Source organism: Panthera tigris, chromosome A2, assembly GCF_018350195.1.
Source record: "Panthera tigris isolate Pti1 chromosome A2, P.tigris_Pti1_mat1.1, whole genome shotgun sequence".
NCBI classification, from domain to species: domain Eukaryota; kingdom Metazoa; phylum Chordata; class Mammalia; order Carnivora; family Felidae; genus Panthera; species Panthera tigris.
The window spans coordinates 7,932,962-7,960,289 of record NC_056661.1 but is presented as its reverse complement, the minus strand read 5'-3'; the positions used below and the strand labels follow the sequence as shown (position 1 = coordinate 7,960,289).

The following is a 27,328-nucleotide window of genomic DNA, read 5'->3' as shown; positions in this document are numbered from 1 at the left end:
GAGCAGGAGAGGGACCTGATCTGAGTGTTAAGAACTGTACCACAGGTGTGGAATGGCGGGTCGAGGTGGATGCACAGAGGCGTCCAGTCTCCTGACATCTTCTGGAGAAGTCAGGGTCCCAGTCTATAGAAAAGAGGCACAGGAGGTAGGGAGGGTTGGAGGCCCTGAAGGGAGGCCGGAAGAGCCTCCCTTCACAGCTTCGAGCCCCAAGGAGGTGAGATTGACGCCTGGGGGTGTGAAGAGGCCACCTTTCCCACAGGGGGTGTGGCTTCCCCTTTACAGAAAAGGGTCATTCATGTATCCAGGCCTGTGCGGCCCCACAGCTTTTGGGGAATCTTCAGGGCTTGGAGGGCAAGGCTGTGGGGCACCAGCACTAAAGCATTACCCATCCCTTTACTCTGGCCCCACTGACTGCACTACCTCGCATGTGTCTCTGGCATCTTTGGTTGGAGCTAGAAGGAACTGTTCTGCCTCCCCAAGGAACACGGCCGGCAGAAGCCACCAGGATTCCCAAGGGGCTACCTGGAGACGCAACCAGGCCTGGGTGCCCCCCGAGATCCTTTACCCCCAGCCTCTGATTCAGCGCCCCTGGGACGCCCTCACCCCACCCGCTGCTGGCAGAGCCCGAGCAGAGGCCAAGTCAAAGGGCACCATCCTGGAGAAGGTCCGCGGCCACCGGGCCCAGCCCCTTTCCTGCCTGTAGCCTCTGGTCTGAGAGTGCGGGAGCTGGGCCTGGCCAGGAAGCTCCTGGGAACTGGGAGAGGGGGCGTGGGGCCAGCTGAGACTGGCCCGCTGGAGGCCTGGGAGAGGCGTGGGAGAGTGACACAAAGACACAGCCAACGACTGAAAGAGACCCACCCTGGGAGACCCAATGAAAGAGATACACACACAGAAAGCGAGGGAAACATTCATTCATTCACTCACTCATCGGTTAATTTATAGGGCCTGGGCTGTGTCCCAGCAGTGCTCACGACAGATGCAAATCCCTGCCTCCATGGGGACTGACAGTCTGATGGGGACACAGCCCAGAAACACGTTAAATGAGTAAATCACAGTGTTGGAAGCAATGGGGGGGGGGGGGGCAGGAGGGCTTAGGAGCCAGACCTTTCTCATTTGGAGAGAGGGAGGTTCCCACCAGAATCCTGCCTTCACCTTCTCCTCCCGAACTCGCTGTAAGCCAGGTGTGGGATAGGAGAAATGGAGAGGGGGCTGCGCCCGAGTCCCTATCTGCTGGGGAAAGGGGACTGAGGCCACCGCAGCTCTTGCTGAAGACCCCCCCTAACCTGCGCTGCCAGGGTCCCTCAACGATGGGGCGTTCTTGGGGTGCAGCCCGGAGGCTCAGCTGGAAGGTAGGCGGGAAACAGGGAGGGGCCAGTGTCCAGTCCCCAGAGGACAGACAGGACCCCTCTGGTGTGGGGCGGGTGTGGTGAGGCACAGGCTGCGACCGCCCCTGCAGAGAACCTCCCCTTCCCGCGATTCCGGGTCCTCCCACCGCGACGGAGCGTCCCTGGGAAAGAAGTTCAGGTCCGGAGGGGGCAGCCAAGGGCTCGCCGGTGCCAGTCGCCGCCGGGGCGCCGGTGCCGCGGCGGGTGGCACAGGCTGGCAGCCACGGGCTGGGTGCCCGGGCGCCAAGGGGAGGGGGCAACCGCTTGCGACGGCCAGCGGTCCGCGTTGCGGGCCCGCCCCCTCAGCTCCAGCCCCGCTCCCCGCCCCCCCCCCCCCCCCCTTAGCAGCGTCCCGTCACTCTGCTCCTGGCAGCGCGACTGCGGGGGGCGCACGACCAGGGCGCAGGGGTGAGTATACAGCACTGGGTCTCCAGGCGCGCGGGGACTCAGCCTGGCCCGCAGGGGGTTACCCTGACCACTACCCCGGTCTCCTTGTCTCCGGTTTCCCCGGAGGCCTGGGGCGGGGGCCAGGGGGAAGCCGGCGACTCCCGGGCTGGATGCGGGGCCGGGGATGGGGGTGGGGACGCCTGGAATCCCCTGGCCTCGCCCTCTCCGGGCCATGCCACTGCAAGTTTCGCTACTTCAGTCCTGCTGCCAGGCAAGCCGAGGCGAGGCGGGAGATGTCCCCATCAGAGCGAGTGTAACCCGTGTCTGCCTGTATTCGATGCTTCTTCCCCCCCCCCCCCCCTTCAGCGTGGCTGAGTCCGTGACTCTCTTTGGATTTGGATTTGCGCTTGTTCCTTGAGTGCAGCTGAGGCCGTCTGGGATGCATTTGTTCCTGCCAGGTCCAAATAAGTCCCCTTCCCAGGCCTCGGTTTTCTCATCTATTAAGTGGGATTCGCACGACTGTGTGACCGTTTCTGAGTAGCTGTATTTGCGCAGCTGCGTGAGAACCTTTGTGTCTCCTTCTATGCGGGGTACTTCTTTTGAGCCAGTTTCCTGTCTGTAAATTGGGACTAAGGGGAGAGCTGTCCAGGGGATTAAAGGGTGAAATGGGAAGTATTTTTTTTTTAAGTTTATTTATTTATTTTGAAGTGGGGTGGGGCAGAGAGAGAGGGAGACACTGAATCCGGAGCAGGCTCCAGGCTCCTTACTGTCAGCACAGAGCCCCACATGGGGCTGGAACTCCCCAACCGTGAGATCATGACCTGAGCCTAGGTCGAGAGTGCCACCCTTAACCAACTGAGCCACCCAGGCGCCCCTGCGAAGTATTATTATACCCTAATGACACGTGCACCCCTCTGCAAAAGCCTGTCTGTGAGATCTGGATCCTGTCTGCTGCCCTCAGGCTCTGTCTCTGCAAAATAGGAAGCCGGGGGTTCAGCAGGGAGAGGCACTGGGTGCAGCTGAGGCGGGCAGATTGTAGAGCTGCGGGCTCCGGGCTGGGCCTGGGTGGAGGTTGTGAAATTGTGGCCTATACGAGTGGGCTTGAGAACCTGTGTGAGTGTGGCTGAATTTGGGTCTCTGTACGTGCCTACGTAGCTCTGTTCATGTGTGAATATATTTTCTCGTTTCCCTGATGGGGTGTGACTGTGCACGTTGCCCCTACTTTGTGACTGTGTATACATGTCTTTGTCAGCGTGTCACTGTATTTGTGTGCGTTCCTGTCTGCTTATGATTGAATCTGCCCCTGGATAGCCCAGATTATGGGCTTTTTCGTGTCCCTTTCCTGTGGGACTCTGTGTCACCGTGTCCCCTCGTGATATTCCTTGCGTGTCTTTGCGTCGGCCTGTCTCCACGGCCACCTCCTTTTCATCCCGAACTCCCTTTGGGCCCCAGCGGAGGTGTGCAGTGGTGCGTAGGGGGTCAAGGCCCCTTTCCCAGAGCTGCGAAACCCCGCCCCACCCTGCCAGCCCCCTCACCTGACACACCACCTTACCTCTCCGCAGCCTTGGGGCGGGCGGCCCATGGAGCCCGGGCTGCTGCGGCCGGCGCCGGTGAGCGAGGTCATCGTCTTGCATTACAACTACACAGGCAAGCTTCGCGGAGCACGCTACCAGCCCGGCGCCGGGCTGCGTGCGGACGCTGTCGTGTTCCTGGCCGTGTGCGCGCTCATCGTGCTGGAGAACTTGGCGGTGCTGATCGTGCTTGGGCGCCACTCGCGCTTCCACGCGCCCATGTTCCTGCTCCTGGGCAGCCTTACGCTGTCCGACCTGCTGGCGGGCGCGGTCTATGCCGCCAACATCCTGCTGTCGGGGCCTCTCACGCTGCGCCTGTCGCCCACGCTCTGGTTCGCGCGCGAAGGGGGCGTCTTCGTGGCGCTCGCCGCGTCCGTGCTGAGCCTCCTGGCCATCGCGCTCGAGCGCCGCCTCACCATGGCCCGCCGAGGACCCGCACCCGCCTCCCGTTGGGGACGCACGCTGGCGCTGGTGGCCGCCGCCTGGGGCGTGTCGGTGCTTCTCGGACTACTGCCCTCGCTCGGCTGGAACTGCCTGGGCCGCCTGGACGCCTGCTCCACCGTCCTGCCGCTCTACGCCAAGGCCTACGTGCTCTTCTGTGTGCTCGCCTTCCTCGGCATCCTGGCCGCCATCTGCGCGCTCTACGCGCGCATCTACTGCCAGGTGCGTGCCAACGCGCGCCGCCTGCGGGAGCGCCCCCGGGCCGCCGGGGGCGCCTCGGCTCGGGCACGCCACACGCCGCGCTCGCTGGCCCTGCTGCGCACGCTCAGCGTGGTGCTCCTGGCCTTCGTGGTGTGTTGGGGCCCTCTCTTCCTGCTGCTCTTACTCGACGTGGCGTGCCCAGCGCGCGCCTGCCCCGTGCTCCTGCAGGCCGACCCCTTCCTGGGTCTGGCCATGGCCAACTCGCTTCTGAACCCGATCATTTACACGCTCACCAACCGCGACCTGCGCAACGCTCTCCTGTGTCTCGGCCGCCGCGGCCGCTGCCCCTGCGGCGGAGGGCACGGCGCTTCCCAGGGGTCCGAGAGCGCGGCTGGGGCTTCGGGACGCTTGAGCCGCTCGCTGCCCCCTGGCTTGGACGGCAGCTCCAGCCGCTCCGAGCGCTCCTCACCCCAGCGGGACGGGCCGGACACTAGCGGCTCCACTGGCGGCCCGGGTGCGCCCACAGCCGCCCGGACCCTGGTACCGGCACCTGCCGCAGACTGACGCCCCTTGGCCTGCCATTGCCCTCCCGAAGACCTGTTTTTGCAGACTTTTCTTCTTAAAGGAATTTGTAGGAAAAGCAGCCGAAGGTGGTGGAGACAGAAGAGATGAAGGGAAATGTATTTTATTGATGCTAAACCCCACAGCAGTGAACAAACAAAACAGACAAGAATCGCGGCCCTTGTGGGATTGACATTCTGATGGGGGGCACGGGCAATATCGGAGTGGGGAAATCATGGAGATGATTCCAGCTGCAATACCGTGATGCGATGGTGGTCAGGGGATGCTTCTCTGCTGGAGTGGTGACATACGATGTAAGCTGAGAGGTCATTGCCCTGGGGGCACTTGAAAGAAGAGCATTTCAGGGTGAGGAACAGCAGTGCAAAGGCCCTGAGGCTGGAACATGCCTGCGTGTTCTATGAAAAGCAAAGATCCCCTCACGGCTGGAGCAGCGCTGGAGGGGGTGGATGGTGGGAGAAACAAAGGCAGGGAGATGATGGGACCCACAGTGCAGAGCCCTGTGGGTCCCCTGGAGGACTTTGGTTTTGCTCTGAGTGAGGTGAGAGGCAGAGGGCGGACTTGATGTGCTTCAGCTGTTCACAGATCTCTGTAAGGGTGAAGGTAGAAGCTAGAACAAGGTGAAGGTGCCCGCACTGGTCCAGGGGAGCAGCGATGGGGACTCGGACCATGTGGATTCTGAATAGGTCTTGGAGACAGCAGACAGGATTCCCGAGAAATGGAGTGTGAGAGAAAGAAAAAAATCAAGGACAGTTTCCCTCCCCGGTTTAGAGGAGAGGATACCAAAGACAGGGCAGACCTAAAATTTGACTGTGGGAGACTCAGCCAATTCCTCTCGGAAACAGGATTTCTCTGAGCGTGGTGTCAGATCCTTCGTAAAAAAAATGAAAATATAATGAAATAAGGAGAACAGTTACAGCTTATTGCGTCTGGCTAGTCATCCCCACAGTGGTAGGCCCAGGACGCCCCTCTCACCCTTACTGCAACCTTGCAAAGTGGGTTTCCTCACCCTGATTTGACAGATGAGGAAATTCCAAGCAGTGAGTACCTTGCCTGGTGTCTGGGCTAGGATAATACTGACCCAGACTGTCAGGCCCCGGGGCCCTAAGAAGCGCAGGCCTGGTGTCTGGTTCTGGTGGAGGGGTGTTGCAAAGCCAGACGCTCCCTGCCTCGGTGGTCTGCATTCTTGTCTGGGGGAGGCCCCTCTTTGTGCCCTTGAGAAGCTCCAGGCATGCTGGCTGGGGCCACAGGATGTCCCTAGATGCATTCCCGACCCTAGTGCCACATTGCTGACCCAGGGGAGGGGCAGGGGGCTTCGGGCTCCAGGAGACCCTACAACTACAGGCAGCCACAAAGACAGCAGTGTCTTTTGAGGGCCACTGACCCAGCCTGGAGGCCTGAGTGTCCCGCTGACTTCGCTCAGGGCGTCCCTGAAGGCCACACGCACCGGAAATCAACCTATTTCCTGGAACACAAACACACTCAAGGCTGGACACTCCCAGGACTGGACCTAATCCTCCCCCCCCCCCACTCCCGCCGCCCCGGCCTGGCACCCCTAACCCCAGACTCCTTTATCTTCCAGGGGAACCTGAAGCTCGCTCCTTCGTTGGGTTGTTTGATAGTGTGATGGTAGGGGATTTATCCACGTGTTCCAATTTTACAAAATTTGAAAAGCAACAGTTCCCCTTTTCGGACGTGATCACCACGGGGATTCCTTGGAAAGTTCCAGAGCTGTTCTGCGGATAAATGAGCTGACACGTAAACACTTTTCTCTCTTTGTACAACTCTAGCATTGCTTTGCACCTTGCTTTGTTCACTTAATAGTAGATCTTGGGGGGAATTGTCGCCTACCCACAGATTTTGTGCCGTCTTGCTGTTTTCGTCGGCTCAGGCTGCCATGACAAACACGTTTATCTGGGCAGTTTAAACAACAGAAATTTATTTCTCACAGTTCTGGAGGCTGGAAGTCCAAGATGAGGGTACTGGCATGACCTGGTAACAGTTAACTCCCTTCCTGCTGCTGTATCCTCATGGTATAGAGATATTCCTCGTTCGGATTCTGTGTCTCCCTCTCTCTCTGCCCCTCCCCTGTTCATGCTCTGTCTCTCTCTGTCTCAAAAGTAAATAAACGTTAAAAAATTTTTTTTTAAAAATTAAAACAAATGTAAATGTTTATTTATTTATTTTTAATTTTAGTTTTTAAAATTTACAGCCAAATTAGCATATAGTGCAACAAGGTATTTATTTTTGAGAGAGAGAGAGAGAGAGAACACGAGCAGGGGAGGGGCAGAGAGAGGGAGACACAGAATCTGAAGATTGCCCCCCCCCCAATTTTTTTAAACGAGTATCTCATAGGAATAATTCTTACCATATGTGATATACATGCATTCCTGAAAAGCTAGATGACAAACTGATTCAAATTTCAACTCTACTCGGGAAGTTTGCTTCCTAAGATACTCTATATAAAGTCTTTTATACAAGGAAAAAAAGAGTCCATCTCAATGAAAACTAGGTGAATAATGGAAAGAAATGCCAGGCTTAAAAGATGTTGGTCTAAGAAAAGATTCCGCCAGCCTTAGGAGTGAATTTTCAAGATTCAATATCCCTGCTGTCTAGGATTAAATCCAAGCCAGAGGACGGTAGAAGGGGGTGCTGTTGAGTGAAGCTGCAGTTCTGGACCGCTCCAGAAGGGGCGCTATAGCATAGTCAGCGAATAAACGGAATGGCCCAGGTTACGGGAAACCTCTAGAACGTGGCGGAGGGCAATCTCTCCTATCTCAAAATCAAATCTATGGACCCTGTGAGCCAGGGGTGCCACTTGGAGAGCTTTATCCAAGGTACACTTGCACACGTGCAGGAGGATGCATGAACAGGGATGTGTATTGCAGTACTGTGTGCGAAGGCAAAGGATTGAACTCAACCCACGTGGCCCTCTACAGGATCCTGGTGTAATAAGCTGTGGCACATCCAAACTGTGAGATACTATGCAGCCAGTGAAAAGGATTAAGATATTTGCTGAATGTTGACCTCGTTTTTTTTAATCGTTCTGTTTTAAGTTTATATATATAGATTTTATTTTATTTTGAAATTTACATCCAAGTTAGTTAGCATATAGTGAAACAATGATTTCAGGAGTAGATTCCTTAGTGCCCCTTACCCATTTAGCTCATCCTCCCTCCCACAACCCCTCCAGTAAGTTTATTTACTTTGGGAGAGCGCAAATGGGGAGAAAGAGAGTATTATGTTCTTTTCAGGTGTCCAATGTAGTGATTCAACAATTCTATACATTACTCAGTGCTCATCAGGATAAGTGCACTCCTTAATCTCCTTCGCCTATTTCACCCATCCCCCCCACCCTACTCCCCTCTGGTAACCACCACTGTGCTCTATAGTTTAGAGTCTGTTTTCTGGGTTGTCTCTTTGGCTTTGTTTCTTTTGTTTCTTAAATTCCACACGCGTGAAATCATATGGTATTTGTCTTTCTCTGACTGGCTTGTTTCGCTTCGCATAATACTTTCTAGATCCATGCATGTTGCTGCAAATGGCAAGATTTTATTCTTTATCTATGGTGAGTAATATCCCATTGTGTGTGTGTGTATAGGTATATACATATATATCACATCTTTATCCATTCATCTGTGGACAGACACTTAGGCTCCTTCCATAGTTTGGCTAAGATGGACTCTCTTAAAGTTTATTTATTTTTGAGAGAGAGCGAGAGCAGGGGAGGGGCATAGAGAGAGGGAATCCCAAGCACGCTCTGCACCATCAGGGCTGAGCCCAATATGGGGCCAGAACTCATGAACCATGAACCATTAGCTCATGACCTGAACCGCAGTTGGATGCTTAACCGACTGAGCCACGCAGGTGCCCCAAGATGGATTCTTTCAAAAACAAGTACATTTAGGGGTGCCTAGGGCTCAGTCAGTAAAAGCCTCTGTCTTTTGATTTTGGTTGCCCCCTCTCCCCAGGCTCCCTCTTGGGAGCGAAGCCTGCCTAAGAGTCTCTCTCTCCCTCTGTCCCTCCCTGTGCACACGTGCAAATAAATAAATAAATAAATAAATAAATAAAATACATTTAAAAATTAACTTTATAGCATAATCAGCAAAAATGATGAATCAGCATCCGTTACCATGAAAAATAACAATTGTTCATATCTATTGGGCACCAGCATTCGCATTCGGTCCTCACGTGGCTGCTAGTATTAGTAACCATTTTACAGAGGAAACTGAAGAGTGGAGAAGTTGAGTTATGGAAGTATCCCTACAGAGGTAGAGTGGCGGGGCCGGGCTTCAAACCCCCGCAGGCGAGCTTCACGCGCCTCTAGATTGGAGGGGACTAAAAAATAAAGGCAAGGAAAAGCCAACTAGGTAAATAATTCTAGCAGGATCCTGCGGCCGCTGGACCGTGAGGCCTGGGTTGTGTGGGGCTCGCGAGAGCAGAGCGGGTCGGGCAGAGCAGCCCCGCGCAGCTGAGACGACCGAATCGGACGGATGGAAGGGACGGTGCGAAGCGGGGACGGACCGCGCCCGCCCGGCCGTGTACCCTCGCCCTCGCCCGCTCCTCGCTCCGGGGCGCCGGGCACCTGCGGGAAGGGCGGGGAATCTCGGCTCCTTCCCCGCCGCGCCCTCCCCGCCCTCTCCCCGCCTCCTTCCAGGCCTTCCCGAGGCCGCCCCCCACCCGACGTCCGAGACCCCTCTGGCCTTGCGGCCCCGGAGCCAAGGTCCCCCGACAGCGGAGGCGCCCTCAGGCCCCCCACAGCGAAAGTTAGGCGGGAGCCGCCCCGGCCGGGCCCCGGACCCTCGGGTTTCCCGGAAGCTCTACGCGCGGGTGGCACCACTGTGCCCGGAGCCGCCGCGGCGCCCCGGGCATCCCCACCTCGCGGCGAGAGCTACGAGGCTACGCGGGGGCCGAGGTGAGCGCGCCGGCCGGGAGGGCTGTCCACCGATCTCCGGTGCAGGCAGGGGCGCTCCGGGCCTCGAACCCGGGGCTGATTCACGGCGGCTCCGACCACGCGGCCGGGTGCGCCGCGCCGTAGTGACGGGCGTAGTGGTCGCCGCGCTGGGGCTGCGCTGCTCCGCCAACGCCCGCGGGAGCGGGGGCGGGGAGAACGGCCCCTCTGCCGTCCCCGCCGCCCGAGGCCCCGGGGCCGCGGGGACTTTTATTCTGACACGGCCGGCGCCCGGCTCTGCTTAGTCATGGTGACCTGCGCGCGCTCCGCGCCTCCCCCCGGCGCGCAGCGATGGAGGCGCCCGGGCCTGGGCGACGGAGGCGGAGCTCGAGCGCGGCCATGGCGGGGTGAGTGAGGCGGCCTGCGCCCGGGCTGCGGGCGCCGCGGGCCGGGAGGGCCCCGGGGGTCGGGGGACAGGGCGCCGCGGGCCCGGTCGCCTTGGGGTTCCCGCGGCCCCGCGGAGGGCGCGGCTCGAGTCCTGGCCTTTTGTTGGACGGCGCGACTCGAGGGGTGGCCCGGGAGCTACGCAAGCCGGGCGAGAGGCCCAGGGAGTGCCCCTCGGACCGGCTGCCGGGGAGCGCGGCGCGTTGGGGAGCTTGGTTTGCGCCCTGGGGTCGGCAGTCGAAAGGCTGCGGCGGGGGTCACTTCCTCCCTTCTCCAGGCCTCGGTGGCGGCTCAGGCAGGGCATGCGCAGTCCCCCCCCCCCCACTTATCTGCTTCGTGGGGGGAAGTGTCCAGTGTCCAAGGGGCACCGCTGACCGACTGGCCAAAGACCAGGAGGCAGGGCAGGGGCCTCAGCCGGGGAGAGGCGGTCAAGCGGCGCCCTGGGCCCCGGTGGAGGAGGGTGCTCTGGCAGGCACAGTGAAGCGGGCAGTCGGCCAGCCACTCGCTTACTGACCCCTGAGCAGTGCCAGGCCCCGGGCAGGCCGTGGGGGAGGCACACGAGAGGGTGGGCACCACCGTGGCCTACGCAGGGCTCCCTGCCTTCTGAAGCGCCGGGGCTGAGGGCCCGGGGCTTGGGCCATCCGTCAGAGCAAGCCTCGGAGCTCGGAGCTCATTTCGGTTTCTGACAAGTGCTGCGGTGGAAATAAAACAGGAAGGAGATGACTGTGCGCGGAGCCCGGGAAAGATAAATGGAGAACCTGGGGAGCCTCTTGCAGATTTCCCCGGCTTCTCCCTGAAGGACCTTTCAAAAGGGCAGCTCATGGCCCGGCCCTCCAGACTCCACAGGTTTCATGGGAAACCTTCCCTTTAGTCGTCAGTCGCTCTCATTACACTCCTCCCAGTCCCCAGATTGTCTCTCTCATTCTGCCTCTGAGCCTTTGCCCTTGCCCTTCCCTCTGCCTGGAACATCCCTTTGGTGTGTACATCCTTCTGGTCTCAGCTCTAACAGAGCCCTGGACTGCGTGATTTAAAGTAACTGCCCCAAGTCACACTATCACAGTGCTGTCGTCTTTTTTTTTTTTTTTTAAATAACCATAATTTATACTCAACTCTTGCTTATTTTACTCATGGCCCATCCCTCATCATCTCCGGGGGGGGCACAGTTTATGCCCCTTTCTCACTGCTGTGTTTCCAGTGCTTAGAACAGCGCCTGGCACACAGTAGATACTCAGTAAATGTTGGTGAGGAGAAAGAAGGAGCTAGACACGCTCTATCTGACTGACTTTGGCTCAGGTCATGATCTCACTGTCCATGGGTTCAAGCCCCGTGTCGGGCTCTCTGCTGTCAGCACAGAGCCTGCTTGTATCCTCTGTCCACCCCCTCTCTGCCCCTCCACCGCTCATGCTTTTTCTCTCTCTTTCTTTCAAAAATAAATAAACATTAAAAAAAATAGACATGCTCTATCTAGGAAGGGAAGGGAAGCTGGAACAGAGTGAGCCAAGGGGAGAGGGGACGGAGGCCGACTGTGTAGGGCTTACGAGGCCATTGAAGAGTTTGGTTTTACCCTTTGTGCCACGGGGGGTTGTGGGGGGATTCTGAGCAAGGGAGGGACATCGTCTGACCCGTGTTTTTAAGATGGAATCCTGGGCTGGTGGGGCCACGTGGCAGTTAGCACAAACGGACGTTGCTTCGCCTGGGCTTGGGAAGGAAAACTGGTCTAGGAGTCGCTTTATCTTATAAAAGGAGGCCCGACCCCAGGCCCTGCCCCAGCCCTGTGCTCTCCCTCCTCCAGGCCTCTGAGTGCCCGTGGTGGTGTTGTCCCTTGTCACCTGGAACCCCATGCAGCCGGAACCGAGGCCTAGCGGGGCTGGGGCCCGCACCCGATTCCTTCCCCTGAGGTCACAGCGCCCCGAGGGGGCAGGGGACGCGGTGATGTACGCCTCCACCGAGTGCAAAGCCGAGGTGACGCCCTCCCAGCACGGCAACCGCACCTTCAGCTACACGCTAGAGGACCACACCAAGCAGGCCTTTGGCATCATGAACGAGCTGCGGCTCAGCCAGCAGCTGTGTGATGTCACACTGCAGGTCAAATACGAGGACGCGCCGGCCGCCCAGTTCATGGCCCACAAGGTGGTGCTGGCCTCATCTAGCCCTGTCTTCAAGGCCATGTTCACCAACGGGCTGCGGGAGCAGGGCATGGAGGTGGTGTCCATTGAGGGCATCCACCCCAAGGTCATGGAGCGCCTAATTGAGTTTGCCTACACGGCCTCCATCTCCATGGGTGAGAAGTGCGTGCTCCACGTGATGAACGGCGCCGTCATGTACCAGATCGACAGCGTCGTCCGCGCCTGCAGCGACTTCCTGGTGCAGCAGCTGGACCCCAGCAACGCCATTGGCATTGCCAACTTCGCCGAACAGATCGGCTGTGCCGAGCTGCACCAGCGAGCCCGCGAGTACATCTACATGCACTTCGGAGAGGTGAGTGGTGGGGGGAGACGTAAGGCAGGGCTTGGGGGCGGTGTCGGAAGGACCGGCGACGGATGGACAAGGGTCAGATCAGGGAGCTGGAGAAAAACAGGGTTCTGGGGTCCTAGTCTACACATCTGGGGTGACTCTGGGAAACAGCCGAGGAAGGCAAGCACTTCATGGGTCCATCTTCGTGGGTCACTGACTTCTCCGGGGTCAAGAGAAGGCAGTGACCCACGAAGATGGACCCATGAAGCTCGTTCCCATGCAGGGAACATGACAGCAGCTCAGCCCTGGGGTGCGCGGAGCAGGGCCCGATGCTTCAGGCCGTCAGCAGATCTTTATGGAACACCCGTGACATGCTGCCTCCCTCAGATGTGACCCTTAGACGAGTTTTCTTTGGTCGACGCAGTGTCGTCCTTACACTGTTCTTGGTTTCATTTTCGTTTTTGAGTGGAGGAAGTTGTGAGCATAAAATGACAGATTCCTTATAAAATCACAGTGATGAGCCCAAATTCTTGGGTGGCACCCACTGGTGGCTGTGCCCTTGGGATGATGCTAATCATAAGTGTTTGTTGAGCCCTGGCTGGGCCAACCCCGGTTCTAAGTGATTTCCATTCTTCAAAGCGTTGGATTTTCTCAACTCTCTTAAGAGGAAGTACCACCCCTAGGTCTGGCCCAAGAGGGCTGTACCCCAGGTCCCAAGCCTTGGAGAGTCCCGTGGTTTAGAGTGCCTTCCTGAAAATTTCCTTTCTTTCTTCCTTTCTTTCTTTCTTTCTCTCTCTCTCTTTCTTTCTTTCTTTCTTTCTCTCTAAAATTTTTTAATATTTATTTATTTTGAGAGAGAGACAGAGTGTGAGCAGGGGAGGGGCAGAGAGAGAGGGAGACACAGAATCCAAAGCAGGCTCCAGGCTCTGAGCCGTCAGGACAGAGCCTGATGCAGGGCTCGAACTCACACACTGTGAGTCATGACCTGAGCCGAAGTCGGAGGCTCAACCAACTGAGCCACCCAGGTGCCCCTTCTTCCTGGAAATGTTCAAAGCCCTCCTCCAGGGGCTAGGATCAGCTGGGGTAGATAGTGCCCTGGTTTCCATTTCTCCCCTTAAGGGACAGATGTTCTCCCTTCTACCACACATGTGGGGTTGACCAGATGCCCTGTGGACCTCTGGCACTGGTCCTAGGGCCTATGGCTTCCAGAAAGGCGGTCTGTGAGCAGGGCTTTCCGACAGGCTTGCATAATGTTTCTTTAAAGGGATTGCATGGGCTTGGGGTACCTACCAGAGCATTGGTGGTCTGCTGATGTGGGCTGACTGAAATTGCTTTTATAGACTGGTACCTGACAAGAAATACTTGCCTGGGGCCCTGTCTACCCTACTATATAGTTGGCTACCTTGCGTGGCTCTGAGGTAGCTGCTAACACAAACCCCCTTTACAGAGGAAGAAAACCAAGGCCTGCAGCGTTTCAGGTATTTGCCCAAGTCACCTACTTAGAAAGTAGTGGGCCATATTGTAGCTCAGCCTTCTTCTTTAGAGCCTACACTTTTCTAGAACATTCTAGCGCTGCTACTTTTTCCTTTTTAGCCAATCTACCCTTTTGAAAAAGTAAGGTCGGAGGTGCCTGGATGGCTCGGTCGGTCAAGCGGCTGACTCGTGGTTTCAGCTCAGGTCACGATCTCATGGTTTCGTGAGTTCGAGCCCCGCGTCGGGCTCTGCGCGGACAGTGTTGAGCCTGCTCGGGATTCTCTGTCTCCTTCTCCCTCTCTGCCCCTCCCCCACTTGCACTGTCTCTCTTAAAATAAAAAAAGAAACGTAAAAAGAAAAACGAAGAAAAAGTAAGGTTGTTTAAAAAAGACAACAAACGGGTAACCTTGTAGGTCAAGCACAAAATGAAACAAAAACGTACGTGGTACATCGTCTCTTTGCCCGTTTACCTGAGTGCCTACGTCCCATACGCCTGGCGTGTGTGGCACCAGTTCATTTAATCTTCGCGACCTGTGAAGTTTATACCGTTCAAATCCCCGTTTTACCAGACTGGCAACTGAGACTGTCCGAGGCAGGTTGAGAGACGTGTCCCCCCGATCGCGCCGCCGTGGCGGGCTCAGGGGAGCGGCACGCGGGAGTCAGCCTGTCACGGTAATGCCCTCTACAGGTGGCCAAGCAAGAGGAGTTCTTCAACCTGTCCCACTGCCAGCTGGTGACTCTCATCAGCCGAGACGATCTGAACGTGCGCTGCGAGTCCGAGGTCTTCCACGCCTGCATCAACTGGGTCAAGTACGACTGCGAGCAGCGGCGGTTCTACGTGCAGGCGCTGCTCAGGGCCGTGCGATGCCACTCGCTGACACCCCGCTTCCTGCAGATGCAGCTGCAGAAGTGCGAGATCTTGCAGGCGGACTCCCGCTGCAAGGACTACCTGGTCAAGATCTTCCAGGAGCTGACCTTGCACAAGCCCACGCAGGTGATGCCCTGCCGGGCGCCCAAAGTGGGCCGGCTCATCTACACCGCCGGCGGCTACTTCCGCCAGTCGCTCAGCTACCTGGAGGCCTACAACCCCAGCGATGGCACTTGGCTCCGACTGGCGGACCTGCAGGTGCCTCGCAGTGGCCTGGCGGGCTGCGTCGTGGGCGGGCTGCTGTATGCCGTGGGTGGCCGGAACAACTCGCCCGACGGCAACACCGACTCCAGCGCCCTGGACTGCTATAACCCCATGACCAACCAGTGGTCACCCTGTGCCCCCATGAGCGTGCCACGCAATCGGATTGGGGTTGGGGTCATCGACGGGCACATCTATGCCGTGGGTGGCTCCCATGGCTGCATCCACCACAACAGTGTGGAGAGGTGAGTGGCAGGGCCCGGACGGGGTGGACGCTGAGGGTCCCATTGCTACCGGGTCCCAACCCGTTGGGATGTGGAGACTTCCCCTGTTGTCGAGTGCCTGTCTCTCTGTGCCCTACCTTCAGGGAGTGGACGCCTCCAGGTGAAGCTAAATTCCTGGGAGATGTAGGGTCAGGGACCTTGGATGATGTGTCTGGGCCCGGGAATTGCCTACAGGGCTGTCACAAACCCATACAACTCTTCTTCTGCAGGTCTGGAAAGAGTTCTATGATTTTGAAGTTACTGTAAAATGCTAATTTTATTAAACCATGACACCTCGCTGCCATCTGCCTCAAAATTGCCATAATAAACAGATGTACGAGGTGTTCTGTGTGGAAGGTGCCCCTGGGATATGGTACCCTTGTACAGTGCACAACCTGCACAACTGCATGGTGACCCTGCGTTTAGAAGCTGAGTATTTTGGTCTTTCTGCTTTTGCACAGCCAGTCCTCTGCCCTCTCCTCTTGCAGAAGTGTGATCCAGGATACAGTTCTCCCCTGGAGCACTTGTTAAAACAAACTCCCTAGCCCACTGCTGGAGACCTGGCATCGGAGGTGGGCTCGGAGTGAGGCTGGGCAATGGGAATTTTAAGTAAGCCCCACACTTGGGCAAAAACCATCCTGCGTGGTAGCCTAGTTGCTAGAGTTAGGATTCTGGTGTCTTAGAAGGCTACGTCAAACCCCAGCGCCACGTCCTTGGCGACCCTGGACATGCCGTATCATCCCTCTGTGCTTCCATCTTGTCACCCGGAGGTGACGGGAGATGGCAACGGGGACCACCTGCCCAACAGGCTGGGTGCGGTTTGGGTGGGATGACACATAACAGCACGGGGCCTGGCCGCGGGGCAGGGCGTGGCCACCGGCATGCAACGCACGTACGCATAACCTTGAACAGATGAGGGCTGTGAGCCTCAGTTTCCCTCAGAATAGCTAGAAGGATGAGAGAGCTCGAGTGCCTACAGAACTGGCAGAATATCGGGTCACAGTACGTGTTCCCCCGAGGTCAGCTACGACTGCCATTGTCGCTGTCCTTCCTTTGCAGGTATGAGCCAGAGCGGGATGAGTGGCACCTGGTGGCCCCAATGCTGACTCGAAGGATCGGGGTGGGAGTGGCTGTCCTCAACCGTTTGCTCTATGCCGTTGGGGGCTTTGATGGCACAAACCGCCTCAACTCAGCCGAGTGTTACTACCCAGAGAGAAACGAGTGGCGGATGATCGCACCCATGAACACCATCCGAAGTGGGGCAGGTGGGTGGGGGCTGCGGGAGGGGACGGTGGAGGGACACCCTCCCACTCCTGAGAATGAAACTCGGCCAGGCCTGGGGAAGGCTTCCTGTTTTGATCTTAAACCCTGTGGCACACACAGAAGAGCTCGATTCTGACCGAGTCCAAGCTCTTCTCTCGCGGCTTTGTTTCTAAAGGGTCTCCCGGGAGAGGGGAGAGGGGAGGGCGCCCCCAAGAAGGTGGTGGCTAGGCCCCCAGTGCCAGGCCCCGGAGTCACCCTCTCTGCATGGTACGGTTTAGGAGTCTGTGTCTTGCACAACTGTATCTATGCTGCGGGGGGCTACGATGGTCAGGACCAGCTGAACAGCGTGGAGCGCTATGATGTGGAGACAGAAACGTGGACTTTTGTAGCTCCCATGAAGCATCGGCGAAGCGCCCTGGGGATTACTGTGCACCAGGGAAGAATCTACGTTCTGGGTGAGGCCCTGGGGGCGGCAACCTGGGTGGAGAGAACTGATTAGCCCCGTCTTTTGGGGGTGGGCTCACATCCCAGCAGGAAGGCTTCTTGTGGGTCCTCCCCCCTCTTTCTTTGCCCTGCCCTCAGAGGGGGTGATTGTGTCCTCTGCTGTCCCTGCAGGAGGCTACGACGGTCACACGTTCCTGGACAGTGTAGAGTGTTATGACCCAGACACCGACACCTGGAGCGAGGTGACCCACATGACATCCGGCCGGAGCGGGGTGGGTGTCGCCGTCACCATGGAACCCTGCCGAAAGCAGATCGACCAGCAGAACTGTACCTGTTGAGCCACTTTTGTTTCTTGGGCAAAAAAACGGTCCGATTGAGAGTATTGTTGTTTTTGTACAAAAACAGGGACAAAAGAAAAGGCGCCAGAGCAAATGCTTATCCTCCAAGATGGGAGGCTGAGATGCCTCGGTGTTAAAATGACAAGTAGAGAGAAAAGAAGGCCAGAGTGGGACCCACGAGCCTGTCAGAGTAGTCCCAGGAATGTCCAAGAGAGCCTTTCTGGGCAGGGGAGGCATGAGGGCAGGCTCCCAGGAGAGAGGCCCCTGCACCCACTCCCTGAGAATAGGCCCGCGGCCCATACCAGCAGCCGCCACCTCCCCTTGGGGTGAAAGCAGGTGCCGAGGTCGGGCCCGTTTTTTGTTCCTTGTGTCTTTGTGATTGGTTCCTGGAGGCCTGGGAAGGAGCTGACTGAGGCCTCGAGGGGTGAGGCCTCTGCAGAGGTGTGGACCCCAGGGATGGTCCTGTACATAGAAACCACTGGATATCTCTGCCCTGGACAGTCAATTTTGTTGATAAGTAACCATATAACTTTCCAATGAAAATAAAGAACAAACTAACTAGTGTCTTCCACCCGGGCTCTCAGCTGGAGGTCTCGAACCTGGGGACAGAAAGAAGTCTTCTGAGATGTATCCAAAGTCTTTGATTTCGACTTTGAATTTGAAAGCAGCCCGTTATCTCTGCCCATCAACTTGACATGTAGGGCATCTTTCTCCCAGTAGACAGGCCACACAGGGCTCACTTTGTCACTTTTGGCTGCTTTGAAGACAATGACCCAGCTCCTTGACACCTCTCTTAGGGCTCCCTGGAGCTCTATTGTAAGGCAAACCATCCCAACATGCCTTCCAGGTCACTGAAAATCTATCCAGTCATTCTTATGTGCTTCAGTCACACAGACTGAGCCTTTTGTTTTGGCTCCTGGGTATTAAAAAGACAAAGGGGTTCTTGGGAATGTTCTTAGGCTCCATATAGCCTGGTCTCTTCTAAACAATTCTTGTGAAGGCATTATATGGCCAGGATCTCTCTCTCTCTCTCTCTCTCTCTCTCTCTCTCTCTCTCTCTCAATCTCTTTTATTTATTTATTTTTCAATTTAGAGCATGCAAGCAGGGAAGAGGGAGACAGAATCTTAAGCGGGCTCCACGCTTGGTGCAGAGCCCAACGAAGGGCTTGATCCCACAACTCTGGGGTCACGATCTGAGCCGAAATCAAGAGTTGGACGTTCATCCAACTGAGCCACCCAGGCGTCCCTGGCCTGGATCTCTTAAGCCGATTATCTCTCTCTGTGCTGGGAGAGTGGAGCAAAGAGGGAAGAAGTATGACCTCAACTATGAGGAATTTCATAGGCTCTCCCAAGTAGCTGAGCCAGGAAACATTTGATTCCTTCCCTTCCAGGGAAAGCCTAACTGCCCATCTGTTCAGCTTCATTCACTCTGTTCACCTGAAGGCTGTCTTGGCTGGGCCGCTTCCTGGAAGCAGAAAACAAGTCTACGTTGGCTGCACTGAGTGGATGGGGGAGAACTAGAAGTTGCAAATGTAACATCTGGATAGCCTCTTAGCATTGGCAGAGTGTTTCTACACATGATTTGATGCTCGAGAGTGCTGGGTTCTAGGAAGGGCAAGCCTGAATTCTTTACAGATCGAGGTTCCGAGAAGCGACTTGCCCGAGGTCACGTGGCCACTCAGTGGTAGAGTGGTTCGGGCAGCTGTGCCACTGTGATCGTGAGAAGGGATAGAAGGGGGTCCCGTGGGGGTCAGTGTGTAGATCGGTGGTTCTGGAAACAGTGATCGAATCTAGAGTCCAGGGGAATTTGCATGTAGTTCAGTGGCCAGAAGCCACACGGCCTGTCCCAGAGTGGCGTCTCCTCCCCCCTCTGGAGGTCAGGTTTAGCTGATTCAGTAAAGCAATTTGGGAATCAGCAGTCAGGTGCAGTTTCTTACCCGCAAAAATGGTACTTGGGACACCTACTGGGCAACAGGCCCTGTGTAAGCTTGCTGGCCCAACAAAGGTAAGTATTTACGTTCCCTTTCAAACTCCGCAAAAACAGCCATTTAAAAAAGACCTTGCTGTGCTGGGCACTGGGGCAACGGTAGTGAACAGGCCCCAAACGATTCCCGCCCTCATGGAGATTATAGCCTAGCAGTGGAGCAGGGCCTCCAACTCGTTCCGGTTTGCCCAGGACATTCCCGGTCTGAACACTGAAAGCCTGGCGTCCCAGGACGCCCCAGTCCCCAGGAAACCGGGCCAACTCTCCAGGTAAGCCAGAGGCTGCAGAAGCAATGTTAAAACCGTGCTAAGTGGCAGGCAGCTGAGGGTCACGGTGAGGTTTGCATTTGAACGTCGACGGCTCTGGAAGCCGCGTGGACGTGGCTGCGACCTGGAGGACACCGGGGAAGGCCAAGCAGCTATTGCATTAGCCTGGTGAGAGAGGATGGCAGTTTGGATTAGGTTGTGGGAGTGGAGAGAAGTCGACTCTACTGGTGGAGAGACTGATTAGATAAGAAGGGCAGAGAATTAGGAATGCTCCTGGGTGGCTTCAACCTTAAGCAGCCAGAGGTAGAGAACCTTTGAGGAGGCCGCAGTTCCAGAAGGGAAGTGACAGTGTTTTGGGGTGTGTCAGCTTTGAGGCCTCAAGATAACAACTGTTTTAGGAAAGTACACAGTCCTATTTTTCTAGCCTTTAGGCTTTAATGCTTCCAACCAGTTCTTGAATGGCTACTCTACCAGATGTGAAGTGAGGTGTTCAGACACAGTAAGAAACAAACATGACACCGCCTCTTTCTCCTAGAGTTAGAGTTCATAATCACAAAATACGTATGTAATTAAGCTCAAAGGTAAGCTTTCTGAAAGCCAGGAGCTCGACCTAGGTCAGAGGCCCTGAGAAAGCATTGTTGAGCAGTTGGCTTTCCCACAGAAATCCAAAGGAACTGATAGCGTCAACTAGGTGGAGAAAGGAGGGGCAAGATTCTGGACAGAGGAAACATGTGCAAAGGTCCTGAGGCACTGGGAAGCAAGTCTGGATGAAGCTCTGAGAGGGAGTAGGAACATGGTGTCAGATGGGGCCCTGTGGGCCATGTTCATTTCTCTTTGTTAAATACCTAAGTATTAACTTTAAAAAATTAGCATTATAGATTGAGCTGAAATATTACTATCTCTCCATTCTAGCCCCCTCTAAGTTAAACACACACACGCACACACACACACAATGCAGTAAGTAATGTTCTGTGTTTCCTTACAAAAGTGGCACAATGTTGCCTGTATTATTCTGCAACTTGCTTTTCCTCCTCAGACTTCTAGATCTTTCCATGTGCGATGTCACACACATTCCTTTTACCAGCTACCCATGTTGTGTTTTATCTCTTCCACTACTGACAGATGTTTAGGTCTTTTCATTTCTCAGAATTACAGATAAGGACGAAATGCCCACTCTTAACCATGTCTCCTTGGGCACAAATGTGTATATTTCTCCAGGGGGCTAAGAGGTGGAACTTCCTAGATTGTAGGCTAAGCACAGCTTTCCTTAGATGCTGCCAGATCGTCCTCCAAAATGGTGGTAACAAACCCTATCCTTACTGTTTCTAGAAGCTCTTTATAAATTTCACACAATCAAATGTATCACTCTCAGTGTTTCTCCCATTTTGTGTCATATTTAAGAAGGACTTTTGGTTCTCACCATTTTCTGCAGCTTCCTACCCATAAATTGTTTCTGCCTTAGTTAACCAGACTTTGTTTTTGTTGGTTCTGCTAAAATCAAGAATCCTGAATAATAGAGAAATTAAGAAATTTTGGTAATATTTTTCCCTCCGATATTATTGTTTTGTTTTTTACTATTTTTAAATCCAACAGGAATTGTTGGTATGAATGGTATCAAGTAGGAATTTAGTGGGATTTTTTTTTTTTTTTTGTATGGATAGCTACTGCTGTTCAACCATTTATTTTTCAAACAATTTCTTGACTCATTACTTCTTTAGGCATAGTTTTGAAATGCTATCCCAATCATATAGAACATTCTCATAAGTGCATGGGGACCTCTCTTCTGTTTTATTGACTCTTTGCTGTTTTACCTAAATATCCATTTTTGCATCAACTTCATTTTAATTACTACAGTTTTATAACGTGTCTTAATATATAGAATAACTCCTTTCTCCCTTTTTCTATTAAAAAAAAAACCTGAGCTATTCTGTTATTGCATTATTTATTCCTGTGATGAATGAAATTCAACGAAAAATCAGAATTTTAATTGGGTTGCATTCAAATTATTGAGTTGGGGAGAAAGAACATTTTTACAACATTAGGTCTCTCAATTCATGAACTTGATTTATCTATTTAGGGAATTTTTCTTTCCTGTCCACAGGAAAGTTTTATACTTACTCCACAAAGGGTTTTTTCTTGGGAGTTTTATAGGTCTCGTTGCTGTTGTCAGTGAGATCTTTACTCTTTGATCCTTTAAAATTGGTATTTCTGGCATATGGGAAAGTTGTTGGTATATTGATCTTCTACCTCCCTCTTTCTAGTTTTTTTTTTTTTTTTTAAAAGCCGGTAACTAAATCACCTGCAAACAATAACAGTGTAATGTCACCTTTCCAATAGTTATACCACTCATTTCTTTTTCTTGCCTTATACCAGTAGCTAAGACCATCTGTGAAATGTTGGTTAGTTGTGGTAATAGTGGGGATAATTGTCTTATTCCTTTTTTAAAAAAAGTTTTATTTAATCTCTACACCCAATGTGGGGCTCAAACTCATGACCCAGAGATCAAGAGTAACACACTCCTCTGTCTGAACCAGCCATGCACCCTGTCTTCTTCCTAATAATAAGAGGGCCGCTTCTAATCCGCCACTAGTAAATCTGATGTTTGCCAAAAGATGTTCTGTAATCTGTACCTTAACTTTTGCTGGAACTTTTATCAAATTCAGGAAACTCTCTTCTATATCCAGTTTGCTACATTGTTGTTGTTGTTTTTAAATCATAAATGGGTGTTGGATTTTCCAGAAGTCTCTCATTCAATTGCATCCCAAGAAATTGCATTTCTGACAAATGCCCAGTTGATGCTGATGCTGTTGTCCAGGGACCACACTGCAACACATACTGGTGTAGAACAATGGGAGCACCTGAGCAGTTCAATCAGTTAAGCGTCCGACTTCGGCTCAGGTCATGATCTCGTGGCCCATGAGTCTGAGCCCTGCGTCGTGCTCTGTGCTGACAGGTCAGAGCGAGGAGCCTGCTTCGGATTCTGTGTGTCTCTCTCTGTCCCTCCCCCACTCATGCTCTGTCTCTGTCTCTGTCTCTCTCAAAAAAAAAAAAAACCATTATAACAAGAACAACAGGTTAAAGGCACATTCCAAGAAACATTAAAGAGTTAATGGAAGAGAAGCTCCAAGAAACATAACAGCAGCAGGAAGTCATGAGGAAAACCAACAAAAATGCAACATCACATAAGCTAAGTGGAGAAAAAATTGAGCACAAAAAGATTTAAGGAACAACGCTGTGAAATGCAAAGGTGGGGGTGGACCTGCGTGGCTCAGAGCGTCTTACTCTTGATTTCAGCTCAGGTCACGATCCCAGGGTCATGGGATCGAGCGAGGCATCAGGCTCCACGCTGGGTGTGGAGCCTGCTTAAGATTCTCTCTCTCTGTCCCTTCCCTGCTCATGTGCACAAGAGTGCTCTCTGAAAGGAGGAAAAAAAGAAAGAAAGAAAGAAAAGGAAGGAAGGAAAGAAAGAAAAGAAAGGAAAGAAAGAAAAAGGAAGAAAGAGAGAAAAAGAAAGAAGGAAAGAAAGAAAAAAGGAAGGAAAGAAAAAAAGAAGGAAGGAAGGAAAGAAAAGAAAGAGGAAGAAAGAAAGAGAAAGAAAAAGAAAAAAGGAAAGAAAGGCAAAGAAGTTGAGAAAGAACCCTTCAAATGCCCCCTGGGTTTGTGGACTGGAAAGTAATCTTGCTGAGAACCACTTTGGTCGATTTGTGAAGGTAAAGCAATAGATTCCTTCAGTAAGTGTTTATGGGACGCCTCCTTGGAACTGGTCCTGTTGCTGAGAAGGCAGCACTGAACTGGCGAAGGAAGCTGGGGAAGAGAACATCTCTTTCGAGACACCTGGGTGAGAAGAGGCAGAAAAAAGACTGGATGAAAGCTAGAGAGAACCAAAGCATTCAGGGACGGTGTGGGGTTTTGTTTTTGAGATTCAGAAGACAGCATGTTTACAAGCTGAGGGGAATTCTCGGTCTAGAAGGCCATATCAAAGAAGAAGGCAAAAGAGGAAGGATCCATAGGGACAGTAAGCGGATAACTTCCCACTCGCGGTCAAGTGGACGACGTTAGTTCTGTGAAGGGCACTGTTGTTCTGGATGTTAGAGTCCCTTGTTTGTGCAATACAACGTGCCTTCAACGCAGTGAATATCTTCTCCCTTGGGCGTGCGTTCTGGTTTTAAAATATTAGTGGACATAAATATTGCAGAAGATAGAATGTAAGGGGAGGGGGGGGGGAGAGAATACCCTAGAATCCACAGACTAGGCTCGAGACCCATATCCGGCACTTAGTGCATATCCTTTCTGTGCCTGGCTTCCCTCATCTGTAAAGTGGGGGTACCAACAGTGCGTAGCACCTGGCACCCAGTAAGAGCACAATAAATGTAGTATCACTGATAGGAATGAGGGAAGCACTGGAAACCTGATTAATTACTCAGCTTAACACCACTCAGAATTATCAAGGTGGTCAAAGTCGGCACGATAATGGTAACGTTTCAGGACCTCGGAGCACTTTACCTGCATACCTTAAAATTCCTCACTGGCTCTTGTTACCTGTGAAAAATCGGGGCTTCCACCAACCCATCTGCCTTATTTTGTGATGCTTTTGCAGCTCCCCACAACCCTCAGGCCGGATCCGGCTCCTGATCAACCGTATCCGGGCTGATGCGGGAGGTGTGGGCTAAAAGGAATGCAGCGCCCTCTTGTGGGCTTCAGACAAAAAAGGAACTATTTCCAGACTAGGAGAGCTAGAAAAGATTCGTGAAGCTCAGGGTGTAGAATTACCTGATTGAGGCTTGTTCCTGCTTTTTATCTTTATTTTTATTACTCTTATTTTTTAATATTTATTTATATTTGAGGGAGAGAGTGGAGGGGCCGGAGGGGGGACGGCAGAGAGACGGAGACAGAATCCGAAGCAGGCTCCAGGCTCTGAGCTGTCAGCACAGAGCCAGACCCGGGGCTCAAACCCACCGTGAGATCATGACCTGAGCCAGAGTCGGACGCTTAACCGACTGAGCCACCCAGGTGCCCCCTATTTTTTTTTTTTTAATTAGCATTCTTCAAAACTCCTGGGCAAATTATATTTATAATAAACGGAACACAATTTGCAAAGGCATCCACAGCTCCCCCTATATAAAGAACTCTCCCTCCTGTGAGCCCCAGCACCCCATCCAGACCTTAAGGTCATGACTTTGCTTTTATCAGGCCACATTTTAAACAGGGCACTCAGGAACATTTTTCAGACTACATATTCCAGGATCCTCCCAGAGATTCAATCAGCTGATTCAGACAACTTTGGTGGGAAATTTTAAATTGTTTACTGTTTCTTTATTTTTGAGAGAGAGAGAGAGAGAGTATGAGCAGGGGAGGGGCAGAGAGAGGGGGAGACACAGAACCCGAAACAGGCTCCAGGCCATGCGGGGCTCAAACTCCTGAGCCGAAATCCGATGCTTCACCGACTGAGCCACCCAGGCGCCCCGTTTAGTGGGAAATTTTAAACCGAACCGCCCCAGGCTGACTTCTGCGGCCTCTTTGTCTTCACTTGCTGGTAGCTTCACGGTCAGGAAAGACGAAGAAGGTTAGCGGAGGAGCTGGTGTTTGAGTCTCAGCCATGGGGGAGGGGGGAGGGGGAGGGTTTGAGTCTCAGCCCCGCACCTGGCTCTGTGCTGACACCATCTGCACTGCGTGCCTTCCCCTTATCACATTTCACCCTCCCTGGTCATCTCTCAGTCCCTCTAAGGATTCACCAAGTGAGGGGTTAGGGCAGGGACAGCAAGCACTTCCGTGCCCACCATGTTCCAGGCACTGTGTAGAGACAACTAGGAGCAGTTTCTGCCCTCCTGCAGCCTATAGTCACCGAGGCAGCGGGACACAGACAGACTGTTCCTTAATGATCCCTGAGGCAAGAGTCGCTTGCGGAAGTCCCCAAGGCCTCTGTTCAGAATCCTTCCATTCTTCCTCCACCGATGCACTGGCACGTATAGGCGGCGCACACACATTGGAATATCGACTAGACAATTCTTGATCGCCGGTGGACGGACAAGGAATCTTCGCGGGGCTGAATGGGACTGAAAGGCCAGGCCTTCCAGCCTGCGGATTTGGCCAGCTCGGTGCGCTCCGCCTGTTGGGATTTCAGCTCCACCCAGGGAAGCCCTTTTGACCTCCCCCTCTAACCTTACCATCAGATCTCTTGGGACTTCATGGACCCTAAGTAGTCCCTCTTCCAGGTGACAGTCCCACGCATATCCAATGACTCCGTAAGGTCCTGCTGACCACGGCAGCAATACTGATGTTGAAATATTGATAAATATTTCAGGGCACTTTTCGATCCTTCCTGCGGCTCCCATTTTAGGAGAAACAGCCCCAGTTCCTTACACGATTTCTCAGGTGACAGGGTAAGTTCCTGTGTCAGCTGGTGTCCCCCCACCCCCCAACAGGCACACACTTTGAGGAGGCGCTGGGTCTTGCCTTCCCCCTGTCTCCGGCTGGGGGCGGGGCTTCGCGGTCCGCACCACGCGGGACACCCCAGCCTTGGGTCTGCGCAAATTGCAAAGGGGTGGCGATGCTCCTTCCGGCTGCGGGGGGCGGGGGTGGGTGACAGGAAGCCCTCAGCCAAGGGGGCGCAGCGCCAGGCCCCTTCTCGGCAAGGAACACTGGGGACACTTGGGGAGGAGGGAACGACATGAGAGGGGACCCCCTCAGGAAGAAGGGATGAGCCTAGATCCCTCGGGAAAGACGATGCCGGGGCCCCGCCGAAGGGAAGGGGACTGACACCTGCGTCCCCTAAGGAAGGGCTGACGAAGCGGGGTCCACCTAAGGAAGTGGGAATGGCTCTGGCGCCCCCCTCAGGAAGGAGGAGGGAGGACCCCGGCGTCTTCCTCCGGTAGAGGGCACGTCTTAGGGATCGCGCTCAGGAAAAAGGGTCGGGGCACCTGGGTGGCTCAGTCAGTTAAGCGTCTGACTTAGGCTCAGGTCATGATCTGACGGTTCAGGTCATGATCTCACGATTCGTGGGTTCGAGCCCCGCACCTGGCTCTGTGCTGACAGCTCGGAGCCTGGAGCCTGCTTCGGATTCTGTGTCTCCCTTTCTCTCTGCCCCTCCCCCGCGCATGCTCTGGCTCTGTCTCTCAAAAATAAAGGTTACCAAAAAATTAAAGAAAAAAAAGGAAAAAGGGTCGAAGTCTAGGAGCCCCCTAGGGAAGGGGGAAATGACGCCAGGGTACTCTTAGGAAAGGAGGATGACACTGGGGTCCCCTTAAGTGGAAACGACGCTGGGGTCACTTTCAGGGAGTGACGCCAGGTCCCCTCACCCTCCTCGGGGTTCGTCGCACCTGCAGCCGCCCGAGAGCCTCCGCTCGCTCAGCCCTCCGGTTCCCCAGGCGAAGCGGCCGCGCCCCTCATTGGCGGCCTTCTCGGCTAATGACAACCACGACAGCCAATAGCACAGGGGGGAATCCCTCGCGTGTCCTCGCCCCGCCTTCCACTCGGTCTGCGCGTGCGTGCCTTTCTGATCCCGCTGTCTCTCCCCAGCTCCACTCCAGGAGGCGCTTGGGGGCGGGGAGCTCCCGGTCCCGCCTCCTTCCCCGCCTGTGACCCATTTATAATAGGGCTGTTGTGAGAATTCAGTGCGACAATTTACGTAAAACAAGCAATGCCTGGCACATAGTAATCCGAGCAGTTATTAACTGCATTTTACAGCGAGGGGGAAACGGAGGCACAGAGCGAGGAAGTTACCTGCTTTCTTGACTAACCAGGTCATTAACTGGAGATGTGGGAACTAGAATCCAGGCAGGCTGAATTCAGAGTCTGCGTGCTTATCTACCGTGCTTT

At 54.1% G+C, this 27,328-nt stretch overlaps 2 protein-coding genes across 3 annotated transcripts; both read left to right on the top strand.

Annotated features, from left to right (window-relative positions):
- Positions 1-1,779: 1,779 nt before the first annotated feature.
- Positions 1,780-6,327, top strand: S1PR5 (sphingosine-1-phosphate receptor 5). The gene is made up of 2 exons (XM_042977291.1): positions 1,780-1,793; positions 3,335-6,327. Exon 2 carries the CDS (start codon positions 3,353-3,355, stop codon positions 4,547-4,549), a length of 1,197 nt encoding a protein of 398 aa, XP_042833225.1. The 5' UTR covers positions 1,780-1,793; positions 3,335-3,352; the 3' UTR covers positions 4,550-6,327.
- A 2,921-nt stretch (positions 6,328-9,248) lies between these two features.
- Positions 9,249-17,834, top strand: KEAP1 (kelch like ECH associated protein 1). Of its 2 annotated transcripts, none has more exons than XM_042978148.1 (6): positions 9,249-9,479; positions 11,692-12,377; positions 14,515-15,200; positions 16,278-16,483; positions 16,760-16,936; positions 17,097-17,834. In XM_042978148.1, the coding sequence occupies exons 2-6, from the start codon at positions 11,739-11,741 to the stop codon at positions 17,261-17,263; spliced, it is 1,875 nt and encodes a 624-aa protein (XP_042834082.1). In that variant the 5' UTR covers positions 9,249-9,479; positions 11,692-11,738; the 3' UTR covers positions 17,264-17,834. The 2 variants fall into 2 exon arrangements, with proteins under 2 accessions (XP_042834082.1, XP_042834080.1); XM_042978146.1 differs by lacking the exon at positions 9,249-9,479 and adding an exon at positions 9,757-9,862.
- Positions 17,835-27,328: the final 9,494 nt, after the last annotated feature.

Bases quoted from the DNA above. Each gene is read 5' to 3' on its own strand.
- S1PR5 (XM_042977291.1), top strand. From the start codon at position 3,353: ATGGAGCCCGGGCTGCTGCGGCCGGCGCCGGTGAGCGAGGTCATCGTC.
- KEAP1 (XM_042978148.1), top strand. From the start codon at position 11,739: ATGCAGCCGGAACCGAGGCCTAGCGGGGCTGGGGCCCGCACCCGATTC. The intron at 12,378-14,514 runs GTGAGTGGTGGG...TGCCCTCTACAG, and splicing joins TCTACATGCACTTCGGAGAG to GTGGCCAAGCAAGAGGAGTT. The intron at 16,937-17,096 runs GTGAGGCCCTGG...CTGTCCCTGCAG, and splicing joins GGGAAGAATCTACGTTCTGG to GAGGCTACGACGGTCACACG.